Source organism: Arachis ipaensis, chromosome B07 (genome assembly GCF_000816755.2).
Source record: "Arachis ipaensis cultivar K30076 chromosome B07, Araip1.1, whole genome shotgun sequence".
Classification (NCBI taxonomy): Eukaryota; Viridiplantae; Streptophyta; class Magnoliopsida; order Fabales; family Fabaceae; genus Arachis; species Arachis ipaensis.
Genome location: NC_029791.2, coordinates 80266695 through 80289568, shown reverse-complemented (window position 1 = coordinate 80289568; position 22874 = coordinate 80266695). Strand labels below are relative to the sequence as shown.

Here is a 22874-nt window from a genome sequence, read left to right as displayed (position 1 = left end):
GCCCTTTTCAATCTAAAATCACTAGCAAACACATCAAGGCATCTAGCGGAATCAAAGGAAGATTAAAACTATCAAATTAAAGTTCTATAAAGCATATTTTCACATCTAAGCACAAATACGGAGACAATCACAAAACTATGCTAATTCATTGAATAAATGTGAGGAAAGATTATCAAAATGCTCTAAATCCAACACAAGATAAACCCTAAAAACGGGGTTTATCAAGTAACCATGGCCAATGGCCACGGCCGTGTTCATTCTGTAGCAGAGGAGATCAATGACCACGGGCAACGACTTTGATCACTTATAGTCTGCCATAGAAGAAGATCATTCTCATGCAAAGAACATAGTAGTACCAGAGTTACTTCAGAAAGACAAAGCAACTCCAACTCTCAACTCTATTCCCAGCATATAATTCCTAATAGCTAACTTAATCCAACCACCTTTCGATTCTACCTGACTAAGACCTGCAAGGCAACCATAGCTTGCTTCAAGCCACAATCCTCATGGGATCGAGCCTGACTCAGACAGGTATTACTTGCTCGTACTGCTGCTGTACGAAATAGTGTGGGTTTTGCGTACACACGCACCAACAAGCAATCCACGTAACAACGACCACACCTCTGGACTAGACGTCGGTACGCCGACAAAGAATACGGATTTCGTACCCCTTCCCCCATCACCAAAGGAATCATACCATTCCAAGTGGGAATAACAAAATCAAAACACGGAGATCCTAGACGCCTTCCGCGAAGAACATCACCTCAAACAGCTTGAACAAGAAGCCGAAAGACAACGGGAGGCCGAGCGAGACCTGCAAAAAGAAACCATACGGCGCAGAGAGCTAGAAGAAAAACTACCGAAGCTTAAAGCCGACCTCAAGACCAAGACCACTCGATCCAACCGTGAAACTAGTCCTCACATAGAACAAGACCCATTCACGGAAGAGATCATGAAGGCAAAGGTCCAAAACGACATCAAAGCCCCTGACATGACCCCATACGATGGAACATCTGATCCAAGCCATAACCTCAGCAACTTCAGAAGTCGAATGTACCTCATGGACGCCTCAGACACAACTCGCTGCAAAGCCTTCCCAACTACCCTCACTAAAACGGTTGTAAAGTGGTTCAACAGCCTACCCCCAAGGTTGATTACCAGCTTTGATGATCTCACCAAGAAATTCCTAGCCAAGTTCTTCATTAAAAAAGACAAATCCAAGCACGCTCCAAGCCTACTCGAAATCAGACAAGGAGACCGGGAGAGCCTCCGAAACTATATGGAAAAATTCAATAAAGCATGTCTCGACATAAAAAATCTCCTTACTGGAGCAACAATCATGGGACTTATCAATGGCCTACGAGAGGGACCCTTCAGCCAATCCAAATCCAAGAAACACCCTACATCCTTGAACGAAGTACAAGAGTGGGCCGAAAAGTACATTAACAAGGAAGAAAACTCCCGATTGGGGGAAACCTCCAAAACCGGCTTCTCCTACACCTCCCGGGACAAGGACAAAGAGCCAAAGAAAACGGAGGATCAACATACAGAGAAACCTAGAAAGTACCATAACTATACCCCCTTCGGATATCCTTAGTAGACGTCTAAAGGGAAATATGCAACACAGAAAAGATCCCCCGACCCTGACCAATCAAGCAAAAAAGGGAGGAAGTCGGACCGAATATTGTGAATACCACAAAATCTACGGGCACCCTACCATCAAATGGTACGACTTAAAGAACATCATAGAAAAGTTGGCCCGTGAAGGAAGATTAGATCGATTCTTAGCTAGCAGATCGGACAATCCTAGGAAAAAGATGCGGGACGTAGAGGGAGGATGGACCGAACGCCCCTCTCACACCCCGAAGAGGCACATTCACATGATCAACAGAGGATTCGCTAGGGGAGGGATCTCAAAGTCATCCCGCAAAAGGCACCTCAAAGAGATATACCACATTGGAGAAGGGGATAAATCGCCCGACCTCTGATAGATAAGGATTTATCGTGGGTTCAGAATTTTCTCAAAATAGAATTTCTTCGTTTCATGTATAGTCCAAACCAACAATAAACTCTCACAATCAAACTTTAAATATTTTCCAATACAAAACAATAAACCGAGAGTAGTTCAAACTTGGGTCGTCTCCCTAGGAATCGCAATCGAAGTGTTACGCTTTCGGTTGTTAGGAGAAAAGGGGGTTTGCAATTAAAGAACAAAAGATTAAAAGAACTAAGAAATTAAAGAACTAAGGAATGATCAAAATTGGAATCAATGTAATTAAAAAGGAAGCAAGATCAAAACTAGTAAAAATGCTATAAATGCATAAAAGAGCCTTGACTTGGGAATGAGAGTCTAAGGAATCCTATCATTGCCATAACCACAACTATGATAATTATGATGAGTCAATCTCGCTTAGTCTACCTCTAACATCGAGGAGTAAGTCAAGCAAGCATAATTGACATTAATCCATAAGTCCTAGCTAACTTACCAAATTAGTGAATAAAAAGCTAGTGTCAATGGAAACAAGAGTTGACTAACTACCCAAGAATTACCATTAAATGTCGGACATTATGACTCTAGTATCCTAGGAACTCAAACCCCAAGCCAAGGTGTGAAAATCTACTCAAAATCTAAAGTTGGCATTTTCACAAAGAGCATGTGGGCACAAAACCAAAACATGGGAAATTGCAAAGGAAAATAGAAAACTATATCCAACTATTCACAATATACACAATAAACAAGCAATAAAGCAAATATAAACCATAAAACAGTAAATTCATCAATCAAAACTTCAAGAAACTCAAAATTACAAATATGAACAAAGTAACTTGAACCAAGAAAAGTGAAAATAAAAGAGATGTAATTAAAGAGGAAACTGAGAGTACTTACAGTTAAAGAAGCAAAATCCAAAATCAAAGCTTACTATAAAATGCTACAATGGAAATTGATAAACCCTAGGAGAGAATTCTATCTATACTACTCCTACTCCTATGGAAGCTTTCTAACTAAAAAAACTTAATAAAAACCTAATCTGAAGTGAGCTCCCTTCATATGTCTTCAATTCCCCTTGATATAGCACTTCCTATTCAGCATCAAGCCTTCCAAAACTAGGCCAAAGACCTCCAAAATCGCAAATCACGTGTTTCATTAATGAAACCACGCGCAGGTACATGTGCGTACGCACAGATGTGTGCGTACACACACTTTGCTAAATGTTTACCTGTGCGTATGCACAGGTGCTTGTGTGCACGCACATGTTAGTGTGTGCTTCTCCTTTGTTTTCTTCCACTTCCTACCAAGCCAATCTTGTCTCTAGTGCCTGAAATCACTCAACAAACAAGTCATGGCATCGAATGGCATACAAGTGGAATTAAAATGACTAATTTAAGCACAAAAACACATATTTTCACATTTAAGTCCAAATTAGGGAGAAATCACAAAAGTATGCTATTTTGGTGCTTAAGTGTAGGTTTATGTGATGAAATCTATCCAAATCAAGCTAAAATATCTCAGCATATATGGACTCATCAATTCCCCCATACTTAAACAATAGAATGTCCTCATGCTTAACCAAACAAGGAGAATGATCAAAGGGGTAAACAACTTATTGAATGCAACTATCTATATGCATGCAAGAATACTATATACTATCTATATCTATCTATTTATGCTATAGTTTCCTATGGAATTGGTGAAAATAAATAATCAAATTTCTAAGCAAGAGTATAGACATATAGAGCTAAGCAAGGAAATAATCCAGTGCAAGCAAAATCTAAAGAATTGATTCAACTCATCAAAATGAAGCAACTTGCAAGAATAAATGATAAGAGGCATGGGAACATAGAATTGAGTAATTGAACCCTCACTATGTGTGTATACACTCTAATCACTCAGTGTGTAGGGTTTTAATCACATAAGTCTCCTCTAGTCATGCTTTCAAGGAATTGAATTTCATCTAACAATCAACAAATATGTGGTGCATGAATGCAATTATCATGAGGACTTCATATGGTTGTAATGAGGTTAGGGCTATGGTAGGATAAATATGGCTAAGTGGACCAATTCAATTGAATCCTTAATTAGTTTAAGTATCCAACTCAACCTTTATTGGCCCAATAGCAAAAACATGCAATCCTAACCTTCCCATCATTTCTTTTTCACAAACATTCATGTATGCTTTTTCATTTACATAACATATGCATTCTTTATTCATTTCTTTTCTCTTTGGGGTAACTTTTGTCCCCTTTTAATGAGACTTTTTTTTTTAATCAATATAAATGCATATGGTTTAGTAGTTCATACATGAGTGCTCTCATTTTCCAAAATTTTCAATGAAGTACCCAAAACAAATGTTTTCATTCACTACCAATGTTTCCCAAAATTCCCCCCCTCCCACACTTAAATGTAACACACTTCTCAACCTAAGCTAATCAAGGATACAATCCATGGTAAATCATGGTTTTCCGCTTAAGGTTGTAATATGCTAATATAAAAAACAATGGATAAATACAACTCAAAGGGGTTAACAATGGTAGATGCAAAGGGTAGGCCATATGGGTTAAGTAAGCTTTAATCAAAGATGGCCTCAATCATGCTCAATGCATTCAAAACATCAATCCTTGGAAAGAAAGAATCAAGCAAAACTAAGATTACAATCATAGAAGAGATATAGCACACAATGAACAAAATTAGTGGTTAAAATGTGTAAGCACTCAATATAAGCCCAAAAACTCACAAGGTATTTATTCTTTCCTCTTCTATGTTCCATAAAAGTCATTCAAGCAAGTTTAAAAATAATTTTCCAAATCAATTCAATAGAATTCCCTAAAACAAAATTCTTGGAAATCTTTGTTATTTTTCACCAAAATTATTTCCCATATGTATGTATGTATGTTGTGATGGATGCAAATTTTTCAAAATTCCAAGTTCTTTTCCTAATTTTGAACAACCAGAAACTAACATGAACAATTAGAATCAAAATTAAACAAAGCATATGCTATTCACATCATCCAATCACAACCAAAATCTATACTATATGTATCAAGCAAAATAAAGTGCAATATATTTATATACCAAAATAAAAGTGCAATGCTAAAGATAACTAGAAGCAACTAATATATACACAAATGATCAAAATAGAAGTATGTAGCAGAAGACAAAGTACTAAAAGTATCCACAAGATCATGTTAAATTTAAAACTAAACTATATAAAGAGTGTTCGGGAGAGAATGTTTACACCCAAAAAATCGTAGATCCTCCCCCACACTTAAATGGTGCACGGTCTTCCGTGCCAAAAAATTGGACCGGGGGTGGCTAACTCTGAGAAGCTCCACTGTCTGGCGGCAGTAGGTGCTGATGTCGCTGATACACAATGATCGCACGGGTCGGCTCTGTAGTGGTCTCAACTGCCGGCTCCTGAACGGCCTGATCAGCTGGCTTTGCTGCTGTCTCCGCTCTCTCCTCAGCTCTCTCAACTACTGGCTGCTCAGCTCTCTCCTCAGCTCTTTCCTCAGCGGGCTCGACTGCCTGCCCAGCTTCTGCTACTGGCTCGACTGTCTGCTCCTCTGCTGTGGGCTCAGTCTCAGGCTCGGGCTCAGTCTCTAGTGTATTCGGAGGAGGTGGCCCAGGGTCTCTACCCTCAAACCTCGCTACAATCCACTGAAAGCGGCACGCATTGTGGCGCTCAAAGCGATGGATGGCCTGAAGAATCTCCTGACCCAGCTCATAAGGTGTCTGAAGTCTAGGTGCAAGTGCTGAAGGTGTTGGAGGCGCTGATGGCTCTGATGATGATGGTGGCTCTGTGGTCTTCCTCTTCTTCTACGGTGGTGGTCCATCATATTCTCCGTATGGTAGGAATGGCTAGTTGCTGATAGAGACAGACGTCCGGTCTATTAGACGTCTCTCCACCCTAGATAAAGTAGCCATGCGGGTGATCATCGAAGGGAAGGGAATGTTGTACTTCTGCTATTGGTTCACCTTCCACATCGAATTTCCGATGATGGGAAGAACAGAGATCCACTTCCCCTCCAAAATGGCCCAAAGTTGAACTGCCACACGGACCCTAATGTGAGTAGCATGCGTGCTCGGCAAGATGTAGTTGGCAATGATCTGCTGCCAGATCCTCGCCTCAGGATAGAGATGAGCACATACAATGCTCTGTGGGACCGTGTTTTCTCCTCTGCTGTATTCCCATCGGGCCTCTGGTAGGCCAATCCTCTTCAGAACAACGTCCAAGAAAAGCTTTCCTGATATCAAGTCCGCCACTATCTTAGGGTAAGCATTACGGGCCGGAAGAATATGCAGAATCTGTAAGAGGGCCTCTAAAGCATGATCAGAGGTGTCTAGGGTGACACCTCTCAGAAAAACAGTGGTGGCCTCTCTCTTCAATAGATTTCCGTAGAATTCTTTTGCTTGGTGTTCATTAGTTTCCACAGGGTCGAATTCCACGAATTTCCACTGGTAGAAATCGAGTCGGTTATGCATGACTTTCGCATATTTCTATGGTACGTTGAGCTTCCCCTCATAGTAGAAAGCTTTCTTTTCTAGCTTTTTATATTCCTCTTGGGCTTCTTAATTGATAAAAATGTCTGGCTGAGTGCTCGAACGTGCAGGAGGAGGAGCCAGAGGGTTGTCTTTCTCCTTACCATTACGACGCATCCTGAAAGAGAACAAAAATGGAATACAACTTAGGAAATAATGCAAAGAGGGTATAGTCAAATAATGCAAATTAGAGCCAATAAAGTAAACAGACACTTAATCGATGAAAATATGTTCAAAACAAGTCATATGTTCAAAAGAAAAAATAGTTTTCCACAGTCAAGGAACCTAAGTAACAATTAAAGGCAATGAACAACAAGAAAGCGCAATTAACATAGGTTTAGTAATGCAAGTGGATTGAATCAAGAGAATTGGCTATTGCAATTGTGCGTTGAAATTGGAAGGATTAGTAAAAATTAGCACAAAGGCAATAATCAATCAACAATTGAAGCCTTTGCTCACTTATGTTAAAAAGACAGAAAATAATCGCACACACATAACTATTCTTCAAAAGCAATAATTGATTAAAATCAGATTGTGTTGCTCAAAAAGAATTTCAAAGAACAAGTTATTATATATGATCATTTATGTTCAAGAACACATGAGTGAGCAACTCAATCAATTTACTAAACAAAATATGGTATGCACTGCTGTAAAATTTACCAAATAGATTACAAAATCTACAAGTTTAAAGTCAGTTTGGTGTTTAAGTAAGAACAACATTGAGTGCATAATCAAATTTCAAGCTCAATCATCATCCAAAATTTCAGAAAACTGCACAAGTATGATTTACAATGCATAATAAAAACAAAATTCAAAGCTCAAGTTGATCAGACAAGAGAATCAAATAAAAAATTTTCATTCAAGCATTTCACCGAACATGTGGCATGCAGTAATTTCAGACAGTAATTCTCGTTCAGTTTCAGCATCAATCAACCTAGAAATTACAAAAAGATCAGCCAACAACAACATTCAATCCAGAAATACAAGAAATCATCTATCCTAACACCTCCTAATACTAAAAAGCAGAATTAAAATCAGTTAAAAACAGATAAAAGAAATCTGGAACAGGGGTAGGGAATAGGGGAGTAGAACCTGCGTTGATTGAAGAAGAAATAGAATGGAAGGGAGGGGTGGCACGGCATAGAAGTTCACCACCGCTGGTGGTTGCTCCCCGGTGCTTGAAACACGACGGAGGTGGCGCATAGAATAGGGGCTTGGCGCAGTGCAGAAAGAGATGGAGAAATGGAGAAGAATGAGAAGGAATAGAGAGGGTGGGCGACGGTGGTGTGGTCGCCGGTGGTGGTGTCGGACGCAGGTGCGGCGGACTGGTCTGGGCCGGGTTTGTGTTCAGTGATGCTTCAGATAAGAAGAAGAGAAAAGGGTTTGGAAGAAACTGAAGCACGAGAGGGTTCTCTTTTTGAATTAACGTTCGAAAAAAACTTATGCGTATGCACAAGATTGTGTGTGGATGCACAGGAGAAAAAGAGGGGTATGTGCGCGCACAGCAGCGTGTGGCCGCTGCGAACAGAAGGGGTCCCGCGGCCTGTGCGGGCGTAAAGGGGCGTGTGCGGGTGCACAGAAGGGAAAAGAGGGGGTGTTCCCACGCACACTGTGTGCGTGTGCTGCGAGCAGAGGGGTTGCCAAAAGTTATGCGTACACACACTGCTATGCGCATGCACAGATGGCGCTCTTTTTTTTTAGAGAAGAGAAGGTGAAGTGTGCGTGTGCACAATGTGTGTGCATACGCACAGGAAGAAAACAGATTAGGGTGCAGACGCACAAGACGTGCGAGCACTGTGAACAGAGTAGGTGTTTAAGGAGTGTGTGTGTGCACAACTCTGTGCGTAGGCACAGGTAACAAAAAATAAGGGAAATGTGTGCATGCATGATGCTGTGCGTACGCATAGGACTCTGTTCTTGCAACAAAAATTATTCCTCTAAGGCACCAAACATGGCATCCAAAATAGATTTTCAAGTCCCAAAACATGTCAAAACAACATATTATTCCACTAAAATTACCTAACCAACATCAAAATGCAACTAACCTAACCAAGCAAAATGACCAATTATTCAAGAAATAAAAACTAAAAGAGAAAAAGTTGGAAGGATATTACCATGGTGGGGTGTCTCCCACCTAGCACTTTGGTTTAAAGTCCTTAAGTTGAACTTTTTGAGGAGATTCTTGTTAGGGCGGCTTATGTTTCCACTCCTCCTTGAATCTCCACCCAAGTTTGCTCTTGATTTGACCTCCGGGGTCCCAAATGAATTGCATCAAACTCTAGAGAAATTCCAAGCTAGCAACTAGGACCCATAAGTGTTGACTGTTGAAACTAACCGAATCCCATACTCTTGTCTCTTATTCATCTTCTTGTTGATCTTCATTGTTGCACTTAGATGAACATTGTCTCAAATTAACATTAGAACACTTGTACACTCCCCGGAATCCACTAAATTGAATCTTGCACCATAACTGAGCTCCAAATATTGAATTGGCCTTCTGATGCACGGAAACTTGTCTCTCTACAAATTTCCTTCGGCAAGTATACCGAATTGTCGTCAAGTAAAAACTCACAATAGAGTGAGGTCGAATCCCACAGGGATTGATTGGTCAAGCAACTTTAATCAGAGGAATGTTCTAGTTAAGCTAAGCAGAAATTGAGTTGATATTTGCAGAAACGTAAATGGCGGGAAAGTAAATAACAGAAAATGTAAATGCTGGAAATAAATAGCAAAATGTAAATGGCAGAAAGTAAATTGCAGAATCTTAAATGGGAATTTTGGGAAAGGAACATAAAAGTAAATGGCAGAAAGTAAAGAGAATGGGTAAGATCAGAAATGCGGGATTCATTAGGCTCAGGAGATGTTGTATTCTCCGGATCAAATTTATTCTCATCTCTTCCTTAATCAATGCATTCATTGATCTCCTTGGCAATCTTAAGTGATTGAATTCCAATTCCTTGGTAATTCAATCTCTCAAATCTTGATCAATAGCCAATTCTTTGGTCTAATTGCTCATGAGAAGAGATGAAGTTTGGTCACTGATTATACCACATGTATTCCCAAATCAAAGTGTTAGTAGGATTATATGTCACTATATCCATGCAAACCCCAATTTGGTCCAACATGAGAAAGCATTTCTAGCATGATCTCTTCATTCCTCTTCCAAGGTTCCGAAGGGATCCAAGTATGAATAGCTTCTTTTCCAAGACAACTACCCAATTGGATGAAGATTGAAAGCTTTCTAGTAAAATCAAGAGAAAAGAAAGAAGAAGAATAATGAAAACTAGTATTGATCCATCAAATTACAACAGAGCTCTCTAACCCAATGAAAGGGGTTTAGTTGTTCATCGCTCTGGGAATGGAAAGCTTAAATGAAAAGTACATTCTGAAAACCAAAACTAGAAGTTGCAGAGAAAGTAAAATATACAGAGTGTAGTTCTCCAAAAAGCCAAAAGCTCCCTACTAGTTCAAAACTACTCCTATATATACTACTCTTCTGATCTTCTAGTTGGCTCTTCAAGTCATGGATATGGGCCTTTGGATCTTTAGTTGAAGCAGTTACAGTCTTCAGTGGGCTCAGCTTTGCTTGTAGAAAAAGTGTGAGTTAGGCATGGACGTTAGTTAGGACATTACTGGTGTTAACGTTAAGTGAAAATATGGGTTCGAGAACGTTAGTGACGATCACCTTTTTCACTAACGTTCCAAGCCAAAAATGATCCACGTTAATTTCAACGTTAGTGGCACTAACGTGACCACTAACGTTGCCTCTTGGTCCTTCGCAAACGTTATTGGCATTCACCTTTTCCAATAACGTTGCTTATTGCCCCTTTTCCCCACGTTAGAGTTCACGTTAGTATAACTAACGTGACCCTTAATGTGGGCATGCCTAAGCTTCGAGAGCGTTAGTGACACTTACCTTTGTCACTAACACTCCAAATGCCCCTTCCCACGTTAGTGCCTCACATTAATTGCATTAACGTGACCACTAACGTGGTGGTGATTGACATCTCCAACGTTAGTGACAAAGGTGAGTGTCACTAACGTTGGCCCATCATTTCTTTCCTCCACGTTAGCTTCCATGTTAATATAATTAACGTGGCAACTAACGTGGGCAATATTGGCTTAGTCCAACGTTAGTGACAAAGGTGAGTGTCACTAACGTTGGCCCATCATTTCTTTCCTCCACGTTAGCTTCCACGTTAATATAATTAACGTGGCAACTAATGTGGGCAATATTGGCTTAGTCCAACGTTAGTGACAAAGGTGAGTGTTACTAACGTTGGCGACTCCTTGCTCCTCCCACGTTAGAGTTCACGTTAATGTAATTAACGTGACTCTTAACGTGGCCAATTGTGCTCTTTTGGAACGTTAGTGGTATTCGCTTTTACCACTAACGTTGGGGCTTTCCTTTTTCTACACGTTAGCTTCAACGTTAATGTAATTAACATGGCCACTAACGTGGGCTACGATGGCTTTCGAAGGCGTTATTGGTGATCACTTTTTCTATTAACGTTGCAAGCTAGCTCCCATTCCACGTTAGTGGTCACTTTAGTTATACTAACGTGGCTACTAACGTGGCTCTTCCTTGCTTCCTTTGTCCTGAAATCAAGCAAATAAAGTGCATCAAAGCTTGGTTATAGATCATGAGATCATGCATCATCCATTTTATCATTCAATTCATGCATAATTCTCATGAAATCATGTAAAGTTCACAATGTTTGCTTGAATCAAGATGTAAGTAAATTTCTACCCAAAACTTGCTTATTTACTAAGAAAATGCATGAAACTACCCTAAAACAGTAAAGAAAAGGTCAGTGAAACTGGCCAAAATACCCTGGTATCACAACACCAAACTTAAAGCTTGCTTGTCCCTAAGCAAGTACTGAAACATCAGAATGATGAATGAAAGAACAAGAGAAACAAGTTCTTATTATACCTTACAGGTGTACCAACTTAGCTAACCTATTACCACACCACAAACCTTGAGAACTTACTCCACAATATGAATCCCACTCTGGTTTTTCTTTTCATAACATTCTTTTTTATTAAATTCAAAGGGCAAGCACACAAGTAAGTAAGATGAAAATAAAAATAGGTAACTTGGACCAGCACACATAGACTTAATAACTGAAAATGCTAGAGACAGAATTGAAAATTCCTAAGCTACTATAGAAGCATGTTTTATTTCATATATGATTTTCCTTATTTAGACTTGAAAAGGATAAAACGAAGAGGGAACTCCACCACCTTTTACTCATGGATATGTCCATGCTCTCTCTCTTGCTTGTCCTCTTTGTGTCCACCTGTGTTTCCTTGTATCCGTGTCATTCTGGCTCTTTTCCAATCCTCAAGTGCTTTCCTTACTGATTCATGACTCCTTTCGACTTTTTCTCTTTCTTCTCGTACTAATTCATCCTTCACTTCTTCATATCTTGTGATTCCCGGATGCAATATAGGCAGTTGTCCGGCTAAGTATCCGAGCCTGGCTTGAGTGTTCACATGATGTCCAGTCTCACTCATGTAAACTCCTTCTGAAAATATCCTGTATTCGTCGAAGAGTTCTGCCTATTCTATTTGTTTTTGATGCATCTCATGTATGTGTGCACCTTGATATGCTTGGATGTTGATTAGCTTTTGGATGGCTTCTTATTGTTGATCTTACTTTTGATTTATCCTTTGGAAAGATTCATCCCATTGTCTCCCTTGTTCCAGTTGCTGCTCCATCAATTGCTTTTGCCACTTCTCCTGTTGATTCATCCATCTGGAGAATGATTCTTCTTGGTGGTTCATCATTTGTAGTTGAAGTTCTTTCTGTGCCCCTTGATTCTCCACGTATTGTCTAGATAAGCCATCAATGGCTTCCTATAAATAGTGCATGTCCAAAGTGGCTGGGGCTTGCTCTTCTGGGTCTTGTCCTTCTACAACTTGATGGGCTGTCCTCTTTCTTAGCCTTTGTTGAGGTAGGGGAGATGTAACAGCATGCATCCGTCGAACAGTAATTGGGATGCCGGCTTTTATCCATTCGGGGTTCTCATCTTCGAACACCACCCCAGCCATGTCACACAGACGGAAAATAGTGCTGGGGTAGCCTAACCTTCACCCAGAATTACTTTTCTCAGCCATCTTCCTAATGCCTTGGGCTATGAGTTCATGCACCTTGATCTCTACCCCTTTAAGTATACATTGCACCATTGTTGCTCTTTTAAGATTCACCTCTGAGTTGTTTCCGGTGGGGAGGATGGATCTCCTTACAATTTTGAACCACCCCTTTGCTTCGGGAGTGAGATCCCCTCTCTTGATGAACATGGGCTTCCTCTGGGAATCTCATACTCAATCAGCTCCTTGTATGCAAATATCTTGTGCAATCTAGTCATAATTGGGGATGCTATCTATTTTGGACTGATAGCTCTCTTCTGCAAATGTTATGGTTCGTAGCTTTAACGCCCTCATGATACTCATGGGGCTAAAATCCACGGTCACTCCTCTTACAAAGCTTATATAGGACTCATCTGCCTTATCATACCTGACTGCATTTGCATAAAACTCTCTCACAAGAGTTGCGTTTACTTTTGTTACCGGATCAGTGAGGAGCTCCTATCTTCTCTTTTCCACCTTCTCTGCAATTTCGGGGCACTCAGTTTTCTTGATTTGAAAGCCTAGCTCATATATGATCTCCTTATCGGCCATCCACCCAAATTGTAATGCATGCTGAAAGGTTTTGAACTTCTTCTCATCAAAAGGGCGTTGCTCCATAGGTTCCTTCCCTTTTCTTTTTTTAGAGCTAGACGAGGCCATGAGTGACTTTTAAATTTGAATTTGTCGAAGTATGGATGATTGATGAGAGTACTTTCAATGGGGGTAAGAAGTGTTGAGTTCTGAAAATGAAAGGTACAAAGAAAGGGGAATTGGAATGTAAAGAGGTACGGACTAGGAACCACTTATATAGAAGAGTGGTGAGTAAATGAAAGGTGTGGATTGATGGTGTAGGCCTATGATGAACGGATGGGGTTTAGCATGGGATGGGCACAAGGATCATCACTTTTATGATGGGGTTGGTTCGGTCTCTAAGGGTATTCTTCTTCCAATGTTGCAAACCAACATTTTCCAATGCACTCCCCTTGAAGACATGTGTATAGTACCCTTTTGTGAAGTGGCCGAACCCTCCTTCTTCAAGTGTCCCATCAATTCCTTCCAATCTTCCTTTCATTTCTCTTACAAAAAAAAAGGAATGCAATTAATAACTTTTTGGATAATGGCGGTAAAATTTAAAAAGAAAGAATAAATACTTTTTAAAATTTTTGTTTTTAAATGACTAAGTGCTATTCATGAATGCAAACCAACTGACTATTTAATTGTCCATGTATGTAACATTGGTGACACCAAACTTAGTTTGTGGCCATGTGGTGTAAAAAAAAGATTTGTTTAAGGCTCTAAGAGTAACATGATATGAATTGCATTTATGTTCTCTTAGTGTGCCTTGAACACCAAACTTATTGTTCACTATGTTCTGCATACAAGGATTCATTTAAGTGTATGTCAAAGTTGATTTGGGATTCATGAACCTTGCTTTATTAACTACTTTAAAAACACATAAAACATGGGTTGCATGCTATGAAGCACTTCTTTAGTGTCACTATCTTGATGTTCTGCCTTTGTCAAGGTGGTTGGTAAAGCTTCAAATCTTCCCCCTAGTAGTGAATCTATCTCCATTGGCTTTATTACGGATCTCCACATGTTCTAAGGAGAGAATTCTACTGACGGTGAAAAGTTTAGGCATCTGAGATGGGATGGTGGGGAGATGAGGTGGGATAACTGGGAGATAAGCTGAGACCACTTTATCCCATGGAGAGAAATCCTCTGTAGGGATATTCTTGTTCCTCCATCTCCTTGGTGACTTCTTCTTTGTTTCTTTTAATGTTACCCTGCTCTTTGTGGCCTCCTTTCCCAGGAAAATTTTGTTGCTGGTCTCATATGACTCTGGTGGGTTTGGTTCCTCATGGATTTCCTTTAGCTGTGGTACCTTCTGACTGTTTTGCATACCAGCCAAAGGGATTCCCAGGTGTACAGTTTGTGTTTCAATGCTTGTTTCTTCCACCAGTGCCTTGTCGTGCTCTTTTCTTGGTTCCTTGTTTTCTTGATCTGCTTCTTGTGAGGGTTTGAAGACATTGAATGCGAGTTGTTCATCATATATCCTCAGTATTAGCTCTCCTCGCTCCACATCTATAAGCGCTCTAGCTATAGCCAGAAATGGTCTTCCCAATATGATTGGATGGAGGTTACTTTCTTCCATTTCTAATATGACAAAGTCTGTAGGAAGGAAGTAGTTCCCAACCTTCACCAACACATTTTCAACCACTCCTACTGCTTGTTTTTGAGTTTTGTCAGCCAGCCTGATGACTACGTCTGTGGGCATTAGCTCATTGATCTGCAGCTTCTTCATGAGTGATAAAGGCATTAAGTTGATGCTTGCTCCTAGGTCACAGAGTCCTTTATCAAACCTTGTTTCTCCTATGGCACAGGGGATGTGAAAACTCCCTAGATCCGTCCTTTTTATAGGCAACTCTAGTTGAATGAGAGCACTGCACTCCTTATTCATCACTATTGTTTGCCCTCCTTTGAGTGAGCTTTTCCTGGTCAGCAGCTCCTTCATACACTTAATGTATGAGGGCATTTGTAGAAGTGCCTTGATGAATGGTATGTTCACATGAAGGGATGCAAACATGTCGAGGAACTTTGAGTATATTCTCTTTTCTACACCACCCTTGAGTCTTTGGGGAAAACGTGCAGAGAGTTTCAGAATCTCCTTTTGTGTAGTTTTGGTTTCTTGGTGACCATCTTTCTGTTTCTCTGCTAAAGTATCTCCAGAGTGTTTGAATGGTTTGTTCAGCTCTTCCTCAGTCCCCTTATCACTTATAGTGACCATCTTGCACTCTTCCCATCTTACTTTCTTTGCTTCACCTCTCGGGTTTTTCTCTGTGTCACTTGGGAAGCTGTCAGTAGGTTTGGAGGAAAATTTACCCTCTCCTCGAGGTCGGGTGACACTAACATATATTCCTTCTCATCCTCCCTATTCCATCAAATCCTATGATATCTCCTAAATTTCTCGCAGTACTTCTGATTTGCTACAGTAACACAACCTAATACTACAGAATCTAACCAGTCAGCCATACCAAGAGGAACCTTTGTGGACATTTCAATAATATTTTCATGAGATATAAACACTATACCTACAGCAAGAAAATGAAAAGGCGTCACTACCAAACAACTCGGCTAAAATACGAAAAATGAAGAAATAACTAGCAAACAGCAACAAGACAGCAAAGGGCGCCCCAAGGTTCACAAAAACAAATTACCACCACAACCTAGAGACTCCCTTTGGAGGCAGTACAGGCACAAGATAGAAAAATGCAAAAGATCAAAGAAGATCAAAAGCCCTAGCTATTTAGTAGCAGTAAAAAGATCAAAACTTTAGAGGAAACAAAAGCATGCAACATCACCAGAAGCAAACACAAAACAAGAAAGAAGGATCACAACTGCCATCAAACAACAAAAACATGAAATGCATAAAGCGAGCACCAACCTGAAAAGAAGAGGCAGAAATGGCGATGAACAAGTGGCAGATTCACGAATGATCCACACTAACGAATCGCCTCAAAACTTCAAAGGGAAGAAAAACTTGGGGCAAACCAAAGAACAAAACGAAAGAAAGCTTCTTTTTTCAGAGAACAAATGGAAGCAGATGGAAGCAAAAATGAAGAAAGCAAAGCCGCTCTAATTTTAAACAAAATACAGAGAGGGAAAGCGAAATGGCAAAAGAATAAAAGCCCAATTAATAGGCTTTAAAAGCGCTCTCACATATCTAAAAAACTGCTACGCTCGAAAATGGTGCAGCATTTAAAAGCAAAACGCTTTGCATTTTGGAAGAATTAAAGATGCAAAATTTACCCGAGAAGGACAACAAACCGGGACACAACCAATAAGAAGATGCTTGAGCACAACCTCGTGGAGATGTTGAAGCTCAAGCAGAGGCACTGTTCATACCTCGGCCCGAGTTATAGGGCTGGATTGGCTGTAGACAAAAGGACCGACCTCATGAAAGGTTGGCCTACTAACCGACCTCTTCGCAAAGAGCTTGGAAGACCCCCAAAGAGGCCCAAAGAGGCCCAAATCGAAGAGTCACGCCTACTGGGAAGCAGTTGACAAAAGATATGATCTCACCCACAAAAGATAAGATAAGATAACAAACCTATCTCGAGGAAGATCGACAAAACACCACTATAAATACACTGGAGCACCCAGGTATAACTCATACTCCAATTTTACAAAAAACCTGCCTAAAGCCCGTACTGACTTAAGCATCAGAGTCTCTTGCATATAACACCACCCCTCTCGTAGAGACCGAGACCCGCGGCACCTTAGCTCCAGCAAGTCAGACGCGGTAGACTCAACCAAACCAAAAGATCTCGTCCGAGATCGACCTCAACGTTTCAGGTAACCCTCAGAACAGATAGCCAGATTCACCAGGTCTTCCATATTTACAAATGCGTGACGTTCAACAGTATTTGTAATGGCTCGGTTCAGCCCACTCAAGAAACGTGCCATAGTAGCCTCAAACTCCTTCTCAATATTTGTTTGGATTAGCAGCATCTCCATCTCCTTATGATACTCATCTACAGACTTAAAATCTTGGTATAACCATTCTAGCTGTTGATGTAGCTCCCTGTAGTAGTAAGAAAGGACAAATCGTTGTCGCATGACCTTCTTCATCTTCTCCCAAGATTGAATTGGTGGTTTGCCATTCCATCTTCTCTTTTTGCCATCTGAGAATTTCACAGCCGCTAGTCTTACCTTTTTCACAGTAGAGTAGTTGTGACACCGAAATAGGAGCTCTAGTCTAGGTAAGCTTTAGGGTCACTTCGGCCTTTAAATTCTAGGATGCACATTTTGGTAGCATTGAGGTTACTATCAACATCTGGGCGAAGTCCCCTCCTCAGACTCCACAGAATGATTATGAATAGATCCTTGGGACCGCACTCTTCGACCATGGGAAAAAGAATTGATTCTGGAATCCATGTCATCAAGACGCTATTCAATCCTTGCAAGGATGCTAGCGAGTGCGTCGATGCGAAAAGTTAGTTGTGGATCGGGGTTTCTGATGAATCTATATTTGATGGTTATTTTTTGTTGGAATTGAGAGGATTTAATCATGTAAACCTACATTTATTCCCTTGAATAGCATGTTTTTGAATTTTCCTCCTAAATTGTGCTCGACTGTGAAAATATGCTCTTTTGTGCTTAATTTAATCAATTTTATTCTATTTGCATTCCATTAATACCTTGATATTTTTGGTGAGTGATTTTAGATGTAATAGGTAGGAATGGCTTGGTAAGAATGGAAGAAAAGTATACAAGAGGGAGGAAACATGATGAAACAAAGGAGAAAAGCCTTGCGAAGTGTGCGTGCGGACACACCTGTGCGTACGCACAGGTACCAGCATGTGATTTCATTAAAAAGTCACATGGCTTGCGAATTGAAGGGATTGTAGGCCCAAATCTGATGGCCTAGAGCTAATATAGAGGGGGCAACACTTGAGGAAACATAGCATATGATTAGGAGTAGTAGTAGATAGTTTTAGGAAGCTTTTAGTTTAGTTTTCTTCTCTAAGTTTTCTCTCAACTTTCTTAGGGTTTTCACTAGGGTTTATATTGCAAAATGCTATTTCCATTTTTGATCTTGGATTTTTGCTTACCTCCATTGTATGTATTTCTTAGTTGTTCTATTTTATTGCTACAATTTTGATACTCTTTCTTGTAGTTAAAGACATATTGTTAATATATATACTTTTTGCAATTTTGATTTCTTGGTGATGAATTTGATGATTGATGATTATTATATGCTTGGTTGAGTTACTAATGTTGGTTTTGATCATTTGTTGCTTATAGTTTCAAGCATTTTTCTAATTTTGCCATGTTTTATGATTATGCCAACCAAGTATTTGTGGAAATGTCAATTTTGATTATGAGGTAAATTTCCACCTCTTGGATTGGGAAAAATGAGCATAGGGGATACTAGAGTTGTAATGTCCAATATTTAGTGATAATTCTTAGATTGTTAATTGTTCTTGTTTTCACTAACGCTAGCTTTTTACTAAGACAATTAATAAGTGAGCTAGGATTTATGGATTAAGAACAATTATACTCACTTGATCTACTCTTTGATGTTAAGGGATAACTAGGTGAGATTAATCCATCATAAGTGTCATAGTTGTGGTTACAACAAGAAAAGGATTCCCTAGCTTAACCTTAGCTTTGGTGTAGTTTTGATTGTTCTTTTATTACTTTAATTGTTAATTTCTGTATTAAAAACCCCATTGATTATCACAACCAAAATTGTGCACTTGTAGTCATTAATTCCTTGGGAAGACGACCCCGGGTTCTACTCCCGAATTAAATTAGTTTTATGGTTGGGACTATACATGCAACGTTAAAACCCACTTTTCCTCCCCTGTGAGAAAGAGAATTCCTAACCGACGATCCGGCGAGCACCAAGTTTTTGGTGCCGTTGCCGGGGACATTAGTGCAATAAGTGCTATAATTTCGGTTGTTGTGGATATGTGAATGGTGTGAATATTTGATTTTTCTTTGTCATTTGACATTAACACCTTTATCTAAGTATATTTGGTAGTTCTAGACTATTAGATCCTTTTAGTTCATTTTCTTATTCTTGTTTTGCTTTTGATGATTGCATGATTCCATTGACTCCTCAGTTGATTGACACAGTCACTTCCAAACCCAAGCTTGGCCCCTTTAAACCTTGAAATAGAAAGGACTTTAACACATCTTAGGCAAGCTCGGCAGCGGTTAGCATTTGTGCATAGTGAATCAGATTCTCTTGAACAGCAACCCGATTCACCATCACCTTCTAACCGTGATTCTCATTCTTCAATAAAAGAAGGAACCTTGTATTCTTCTGTTGGAAGTGCTGAAATTTCTGTGAGTGAATTAGGTTACAACAATATGGCGGCACCACCTCGGAGGATTACTCTAAGGCAGGCCAGAGCCCCGGACATCACTTTGCAACCAGTACAAGTTCAGTACCCGGATCTAGATGTCATCTTTGAGCTCAAGATGAGTATGATCAACTTGCTTCCGAAATATCATGGGTTGCCGGGTGAAGACCCCCTCAAGCACTTGAAAGATTTTCAAGTTGTGTGCTCTACTGCAAGAAGGCATGGCTCGGATGAGATAGCCGTCATGGTCTTTGCTTTCCCTTTCTCTTTGGAAGGGAAGGCAAAAGAATAGTTTTACACCCAGTCTGAAGAAGTGATTTCTAATTGGGATTTGTTGCGCAAGGAGTTTCTTGAGAAGTTTTTCCAACCGAAAAAGATACATTGTTTAAGGAAGGAAATCACATGCATTATGCAAAGAGATGGAGAAACCCTTTATGAATATTAGGAAAGGTTCAAGAAGTTGTTGGAATCTTGTCCTCACCACCACATTGATGAATTGGTGCTCATAAGCTATTTTTGCCAAGGGTTCGTTCCTCAAGACAAGCTCCTTATTGTTGCCTCAAGTGGAGGATCTCTTACTAAGAACAAAACCGCAGAAAAGGCTTCGGAGGTCATTGCAGATTTGGCTGATTCAGCTCAACATTTAAGGACAAGGAATACCCAACCGAAGGCCATAAGAGAAGTCTCACCTTCCAGTGATGCTATCTTGACTAAGACGCTTGGTGAAATGACGGTCTTGCTAAGGCAAATTACTCAAGGTCATCAAATCCCACAAATGTTGCTACCTCCTCCCCAACCTCCTAGAATTGATGGGCCTTCTAGATCTTGTGGTATTTGTGCTTGCAATGGTCACTACACCGATGAGTGTCCTCAAATCCAAGAGGACAACACATTGACGGTGGCAAACCCTTATCCACGAAGGTCCAATTTCAACCAAGGGAATCAAGGATCTTATCACTATGGAGGAAACCAAGGTCAAGGGTAAAGAGACAACTCCAATCAAAAGTGGAATCAACCTTCTCAAGCTCAACATTGCTCCAACTAACAAACCTATTATCATCAACCTTCTCAAATCCAACAACCTTACCATCAACCACCATAACCTTACTACCAATCATATCAACCCCAAAGCCCACCTCATTCCCAACCCAATCAACAATCACATTCCCAACCTCAAGCAAGGTATCAACCACCACACACTAGGCCTACCTTCCCTCAAAATAATAACACTTCCTCTTCAACCCAACCTCATATGAATGATGCACTTCAGAGCTTCATATATGAGAAAAGAGAGTTCTACAAGAAGCAAGAAACATACATGACAACCATTGTCGAAACTTTATCCTATTTGACTCTTTCACCTTCAAACACTCACAATACCCACCAAGCTTCCACCTCTAGTGGTCTACCTTCTCAACTTCAACCAAACCCCAAGGGAAGCATTAATGCTATCACCCTAAGGAGTGGTACCAAGCTAGATGAAGTTAGTATTAAGCCTACAAGTTTGACCAAGCAACCCCACAATGAAGAAATGGAAGAAGAAGTGGAGGTGGTTGAAGGTGAGATGGAGGATATTACAAGAGAAATGGAGGATCTATTGAAGGCCAAGGAACCCAAAAGGAAAAATTCCCTCGAAGAGCCTACACCAATTCCTTTTTCAACGGTAGCTAAAAAGGCTAAAAGACATAAAGGCTTTGACCCCAATGTGGTGGATATTTTCAAGAATATAGAAGTTACCGTCCCTCTTTTTCAAGCCATCTAACAAGTTCCAAAGTACGCTAAATTTCTAAAGGATGTTTGCACTCACAAGGAGAAGATTGATGAGCTAGATAAAGGTCCGGTGAATGACTCTATTTCTTCTCTCATTTCGGAGAAGTGTAATGATCCCAGTCCTTTGTTTGGTGACTTATGTGATTAGTGAGATTGAGTTTATGGATTGTATGTGTGATTTGGGAGCTTGTGCGAGCATTATGCCCCTCCCTATCTACGAAAAGTTAAACTTGTCACCATTGAAGCGGTCCGGAGCAAGATTTGTGTTGGCAGACAAAAGTATTGTGTCAGTTGTGAGAATTGCAGAGAATGTATTGGTAAGGATTCAAGATTTGCTATTCCCGGTGGATTTTCACATTTTGGAGACCCCTCCAATTGACTCGGACAAGCCATCCTCTATTCTCTTTGGGAGACCATTTTTGAAGACATCTTAATTCAAGTTGGATGCATTTTTGGGAGATTACTCATTTAAAGCCGAGGGGGAAGTAGTGAAATTCACTTTGGATGGATCCAAGAAATCCACCGTTGAAGTATACTCTATCTTTGGTTGTGACCTAATTGAAGAACAAGTGATTGAGTCTAATGAGGAGCATGAAGAAGAAAAGGTTGTCAAGGAGCCTAAGTCATTGGAGCAGACACAATCCAAGCATGCCAAGGAGTTAGAGATCTTCCTCCTTGGAGATGCTCCAAATGTTGATCAATGAATTCATGCACATCCAACTTGTGGACGTTGAACCAAAGTGCTAGGTGGGAGACACCCCACCATGGTAATATTGTTCTAACCCTTCTCTTTTAGTTTATATTTTGACTTAGTTACTTTTTGTTATGTTGGTTTACTTAGGATTAGTTTAATCTTTGAGCATAGATAGGTTAATTTGCATATGGATCATGATTGTATGAATTTTTAGATTTTTGGGGTTGAAATTTGACTGAGCTAAGCTTCAACACCATAGATTTGGAAAGAAATATTTTTGGAAAAAACAGGGCATCGTGCGTGTGCACACCTTTGTGCGTACAAACACAATCACAAAATTTTGCATCTTGTGCGAGCACACCACCCTGTTAGGAGCGCTCGCACCTCTCTATGCGTGTGCATCTCTTTATGTTTTATGCTCTGTGTATGTGCACCCCTTTTGTGCTTACGCACACCATCCTTTTTTCACGCACACTGTGCGAACGCACCCGCTTGTGTGTATGCTAACTTTCTTGCACACCCTCTGTTGGGAGCGTTCGCATGCCCCTATGCGTATGAACCCCAACCAATTTTTGCTCTTGTGCATGTGCACACCTACGTGCGCATGCACACATGATCATTCCCCAAGTTATAAAAAATGGTGTTTTGTCCACTGCGCGAGCGCAGAGCCTTGTGCTTTCGCACACCAGCTCGCTCCCCCTCTATTAGGAGTGCTCGCATGCCTTTGTGCGTCCGCATCTCCTTTGTTCTTGCTTCTTGTAAGTACGCGCGAACGTATGTGTGTATGCAGAAGCATCGGTCTAGACGTTAATCAGGGAGAAAACCCTGTCGAGCCAGCAGCTTCCATCACTTTCTTCTTCTT

At 40.3% G+C, this 22874-nt stretch overlaps 1 protein-coding gene and 1 long non-coding RNA gene across 2 annotated transcripts in view; both read left to right on the top strand.

The window, feature by feature from the left end:
- Positions 953–1597, top strand: LOC107607372. The gene has a single exon (XM_016309335.1). It carries the CDS (start codon positions 953–955, stop codon positions 1595–1597), a length of 645 nt encoding a protein of 214 aa, XP_016164821.1.
- The window catches only part of LOC110264254, a 19930-nt gene continuing 12480 nt past the window's right edge, over positions 15425–22874 (top strand). Inside the window, exon 1 of the long non-coding RNA XR_002350056.1 lies at positions 15425–15435. This is a non-coding gene — a long non-coding RNA (uncharacterized LOC110264254). The remainder of the gene's footprint in view (positions 15436–22874) is intronic.

Coding starts and splice junctions, on each gene's coding strand:
- LOC107607372 (XM_016309335.1), top strand. CDS start 953: ATGAAGGCAAAGGTCCAAAACGACATCAAAGCCCCTGACATGACCCCA.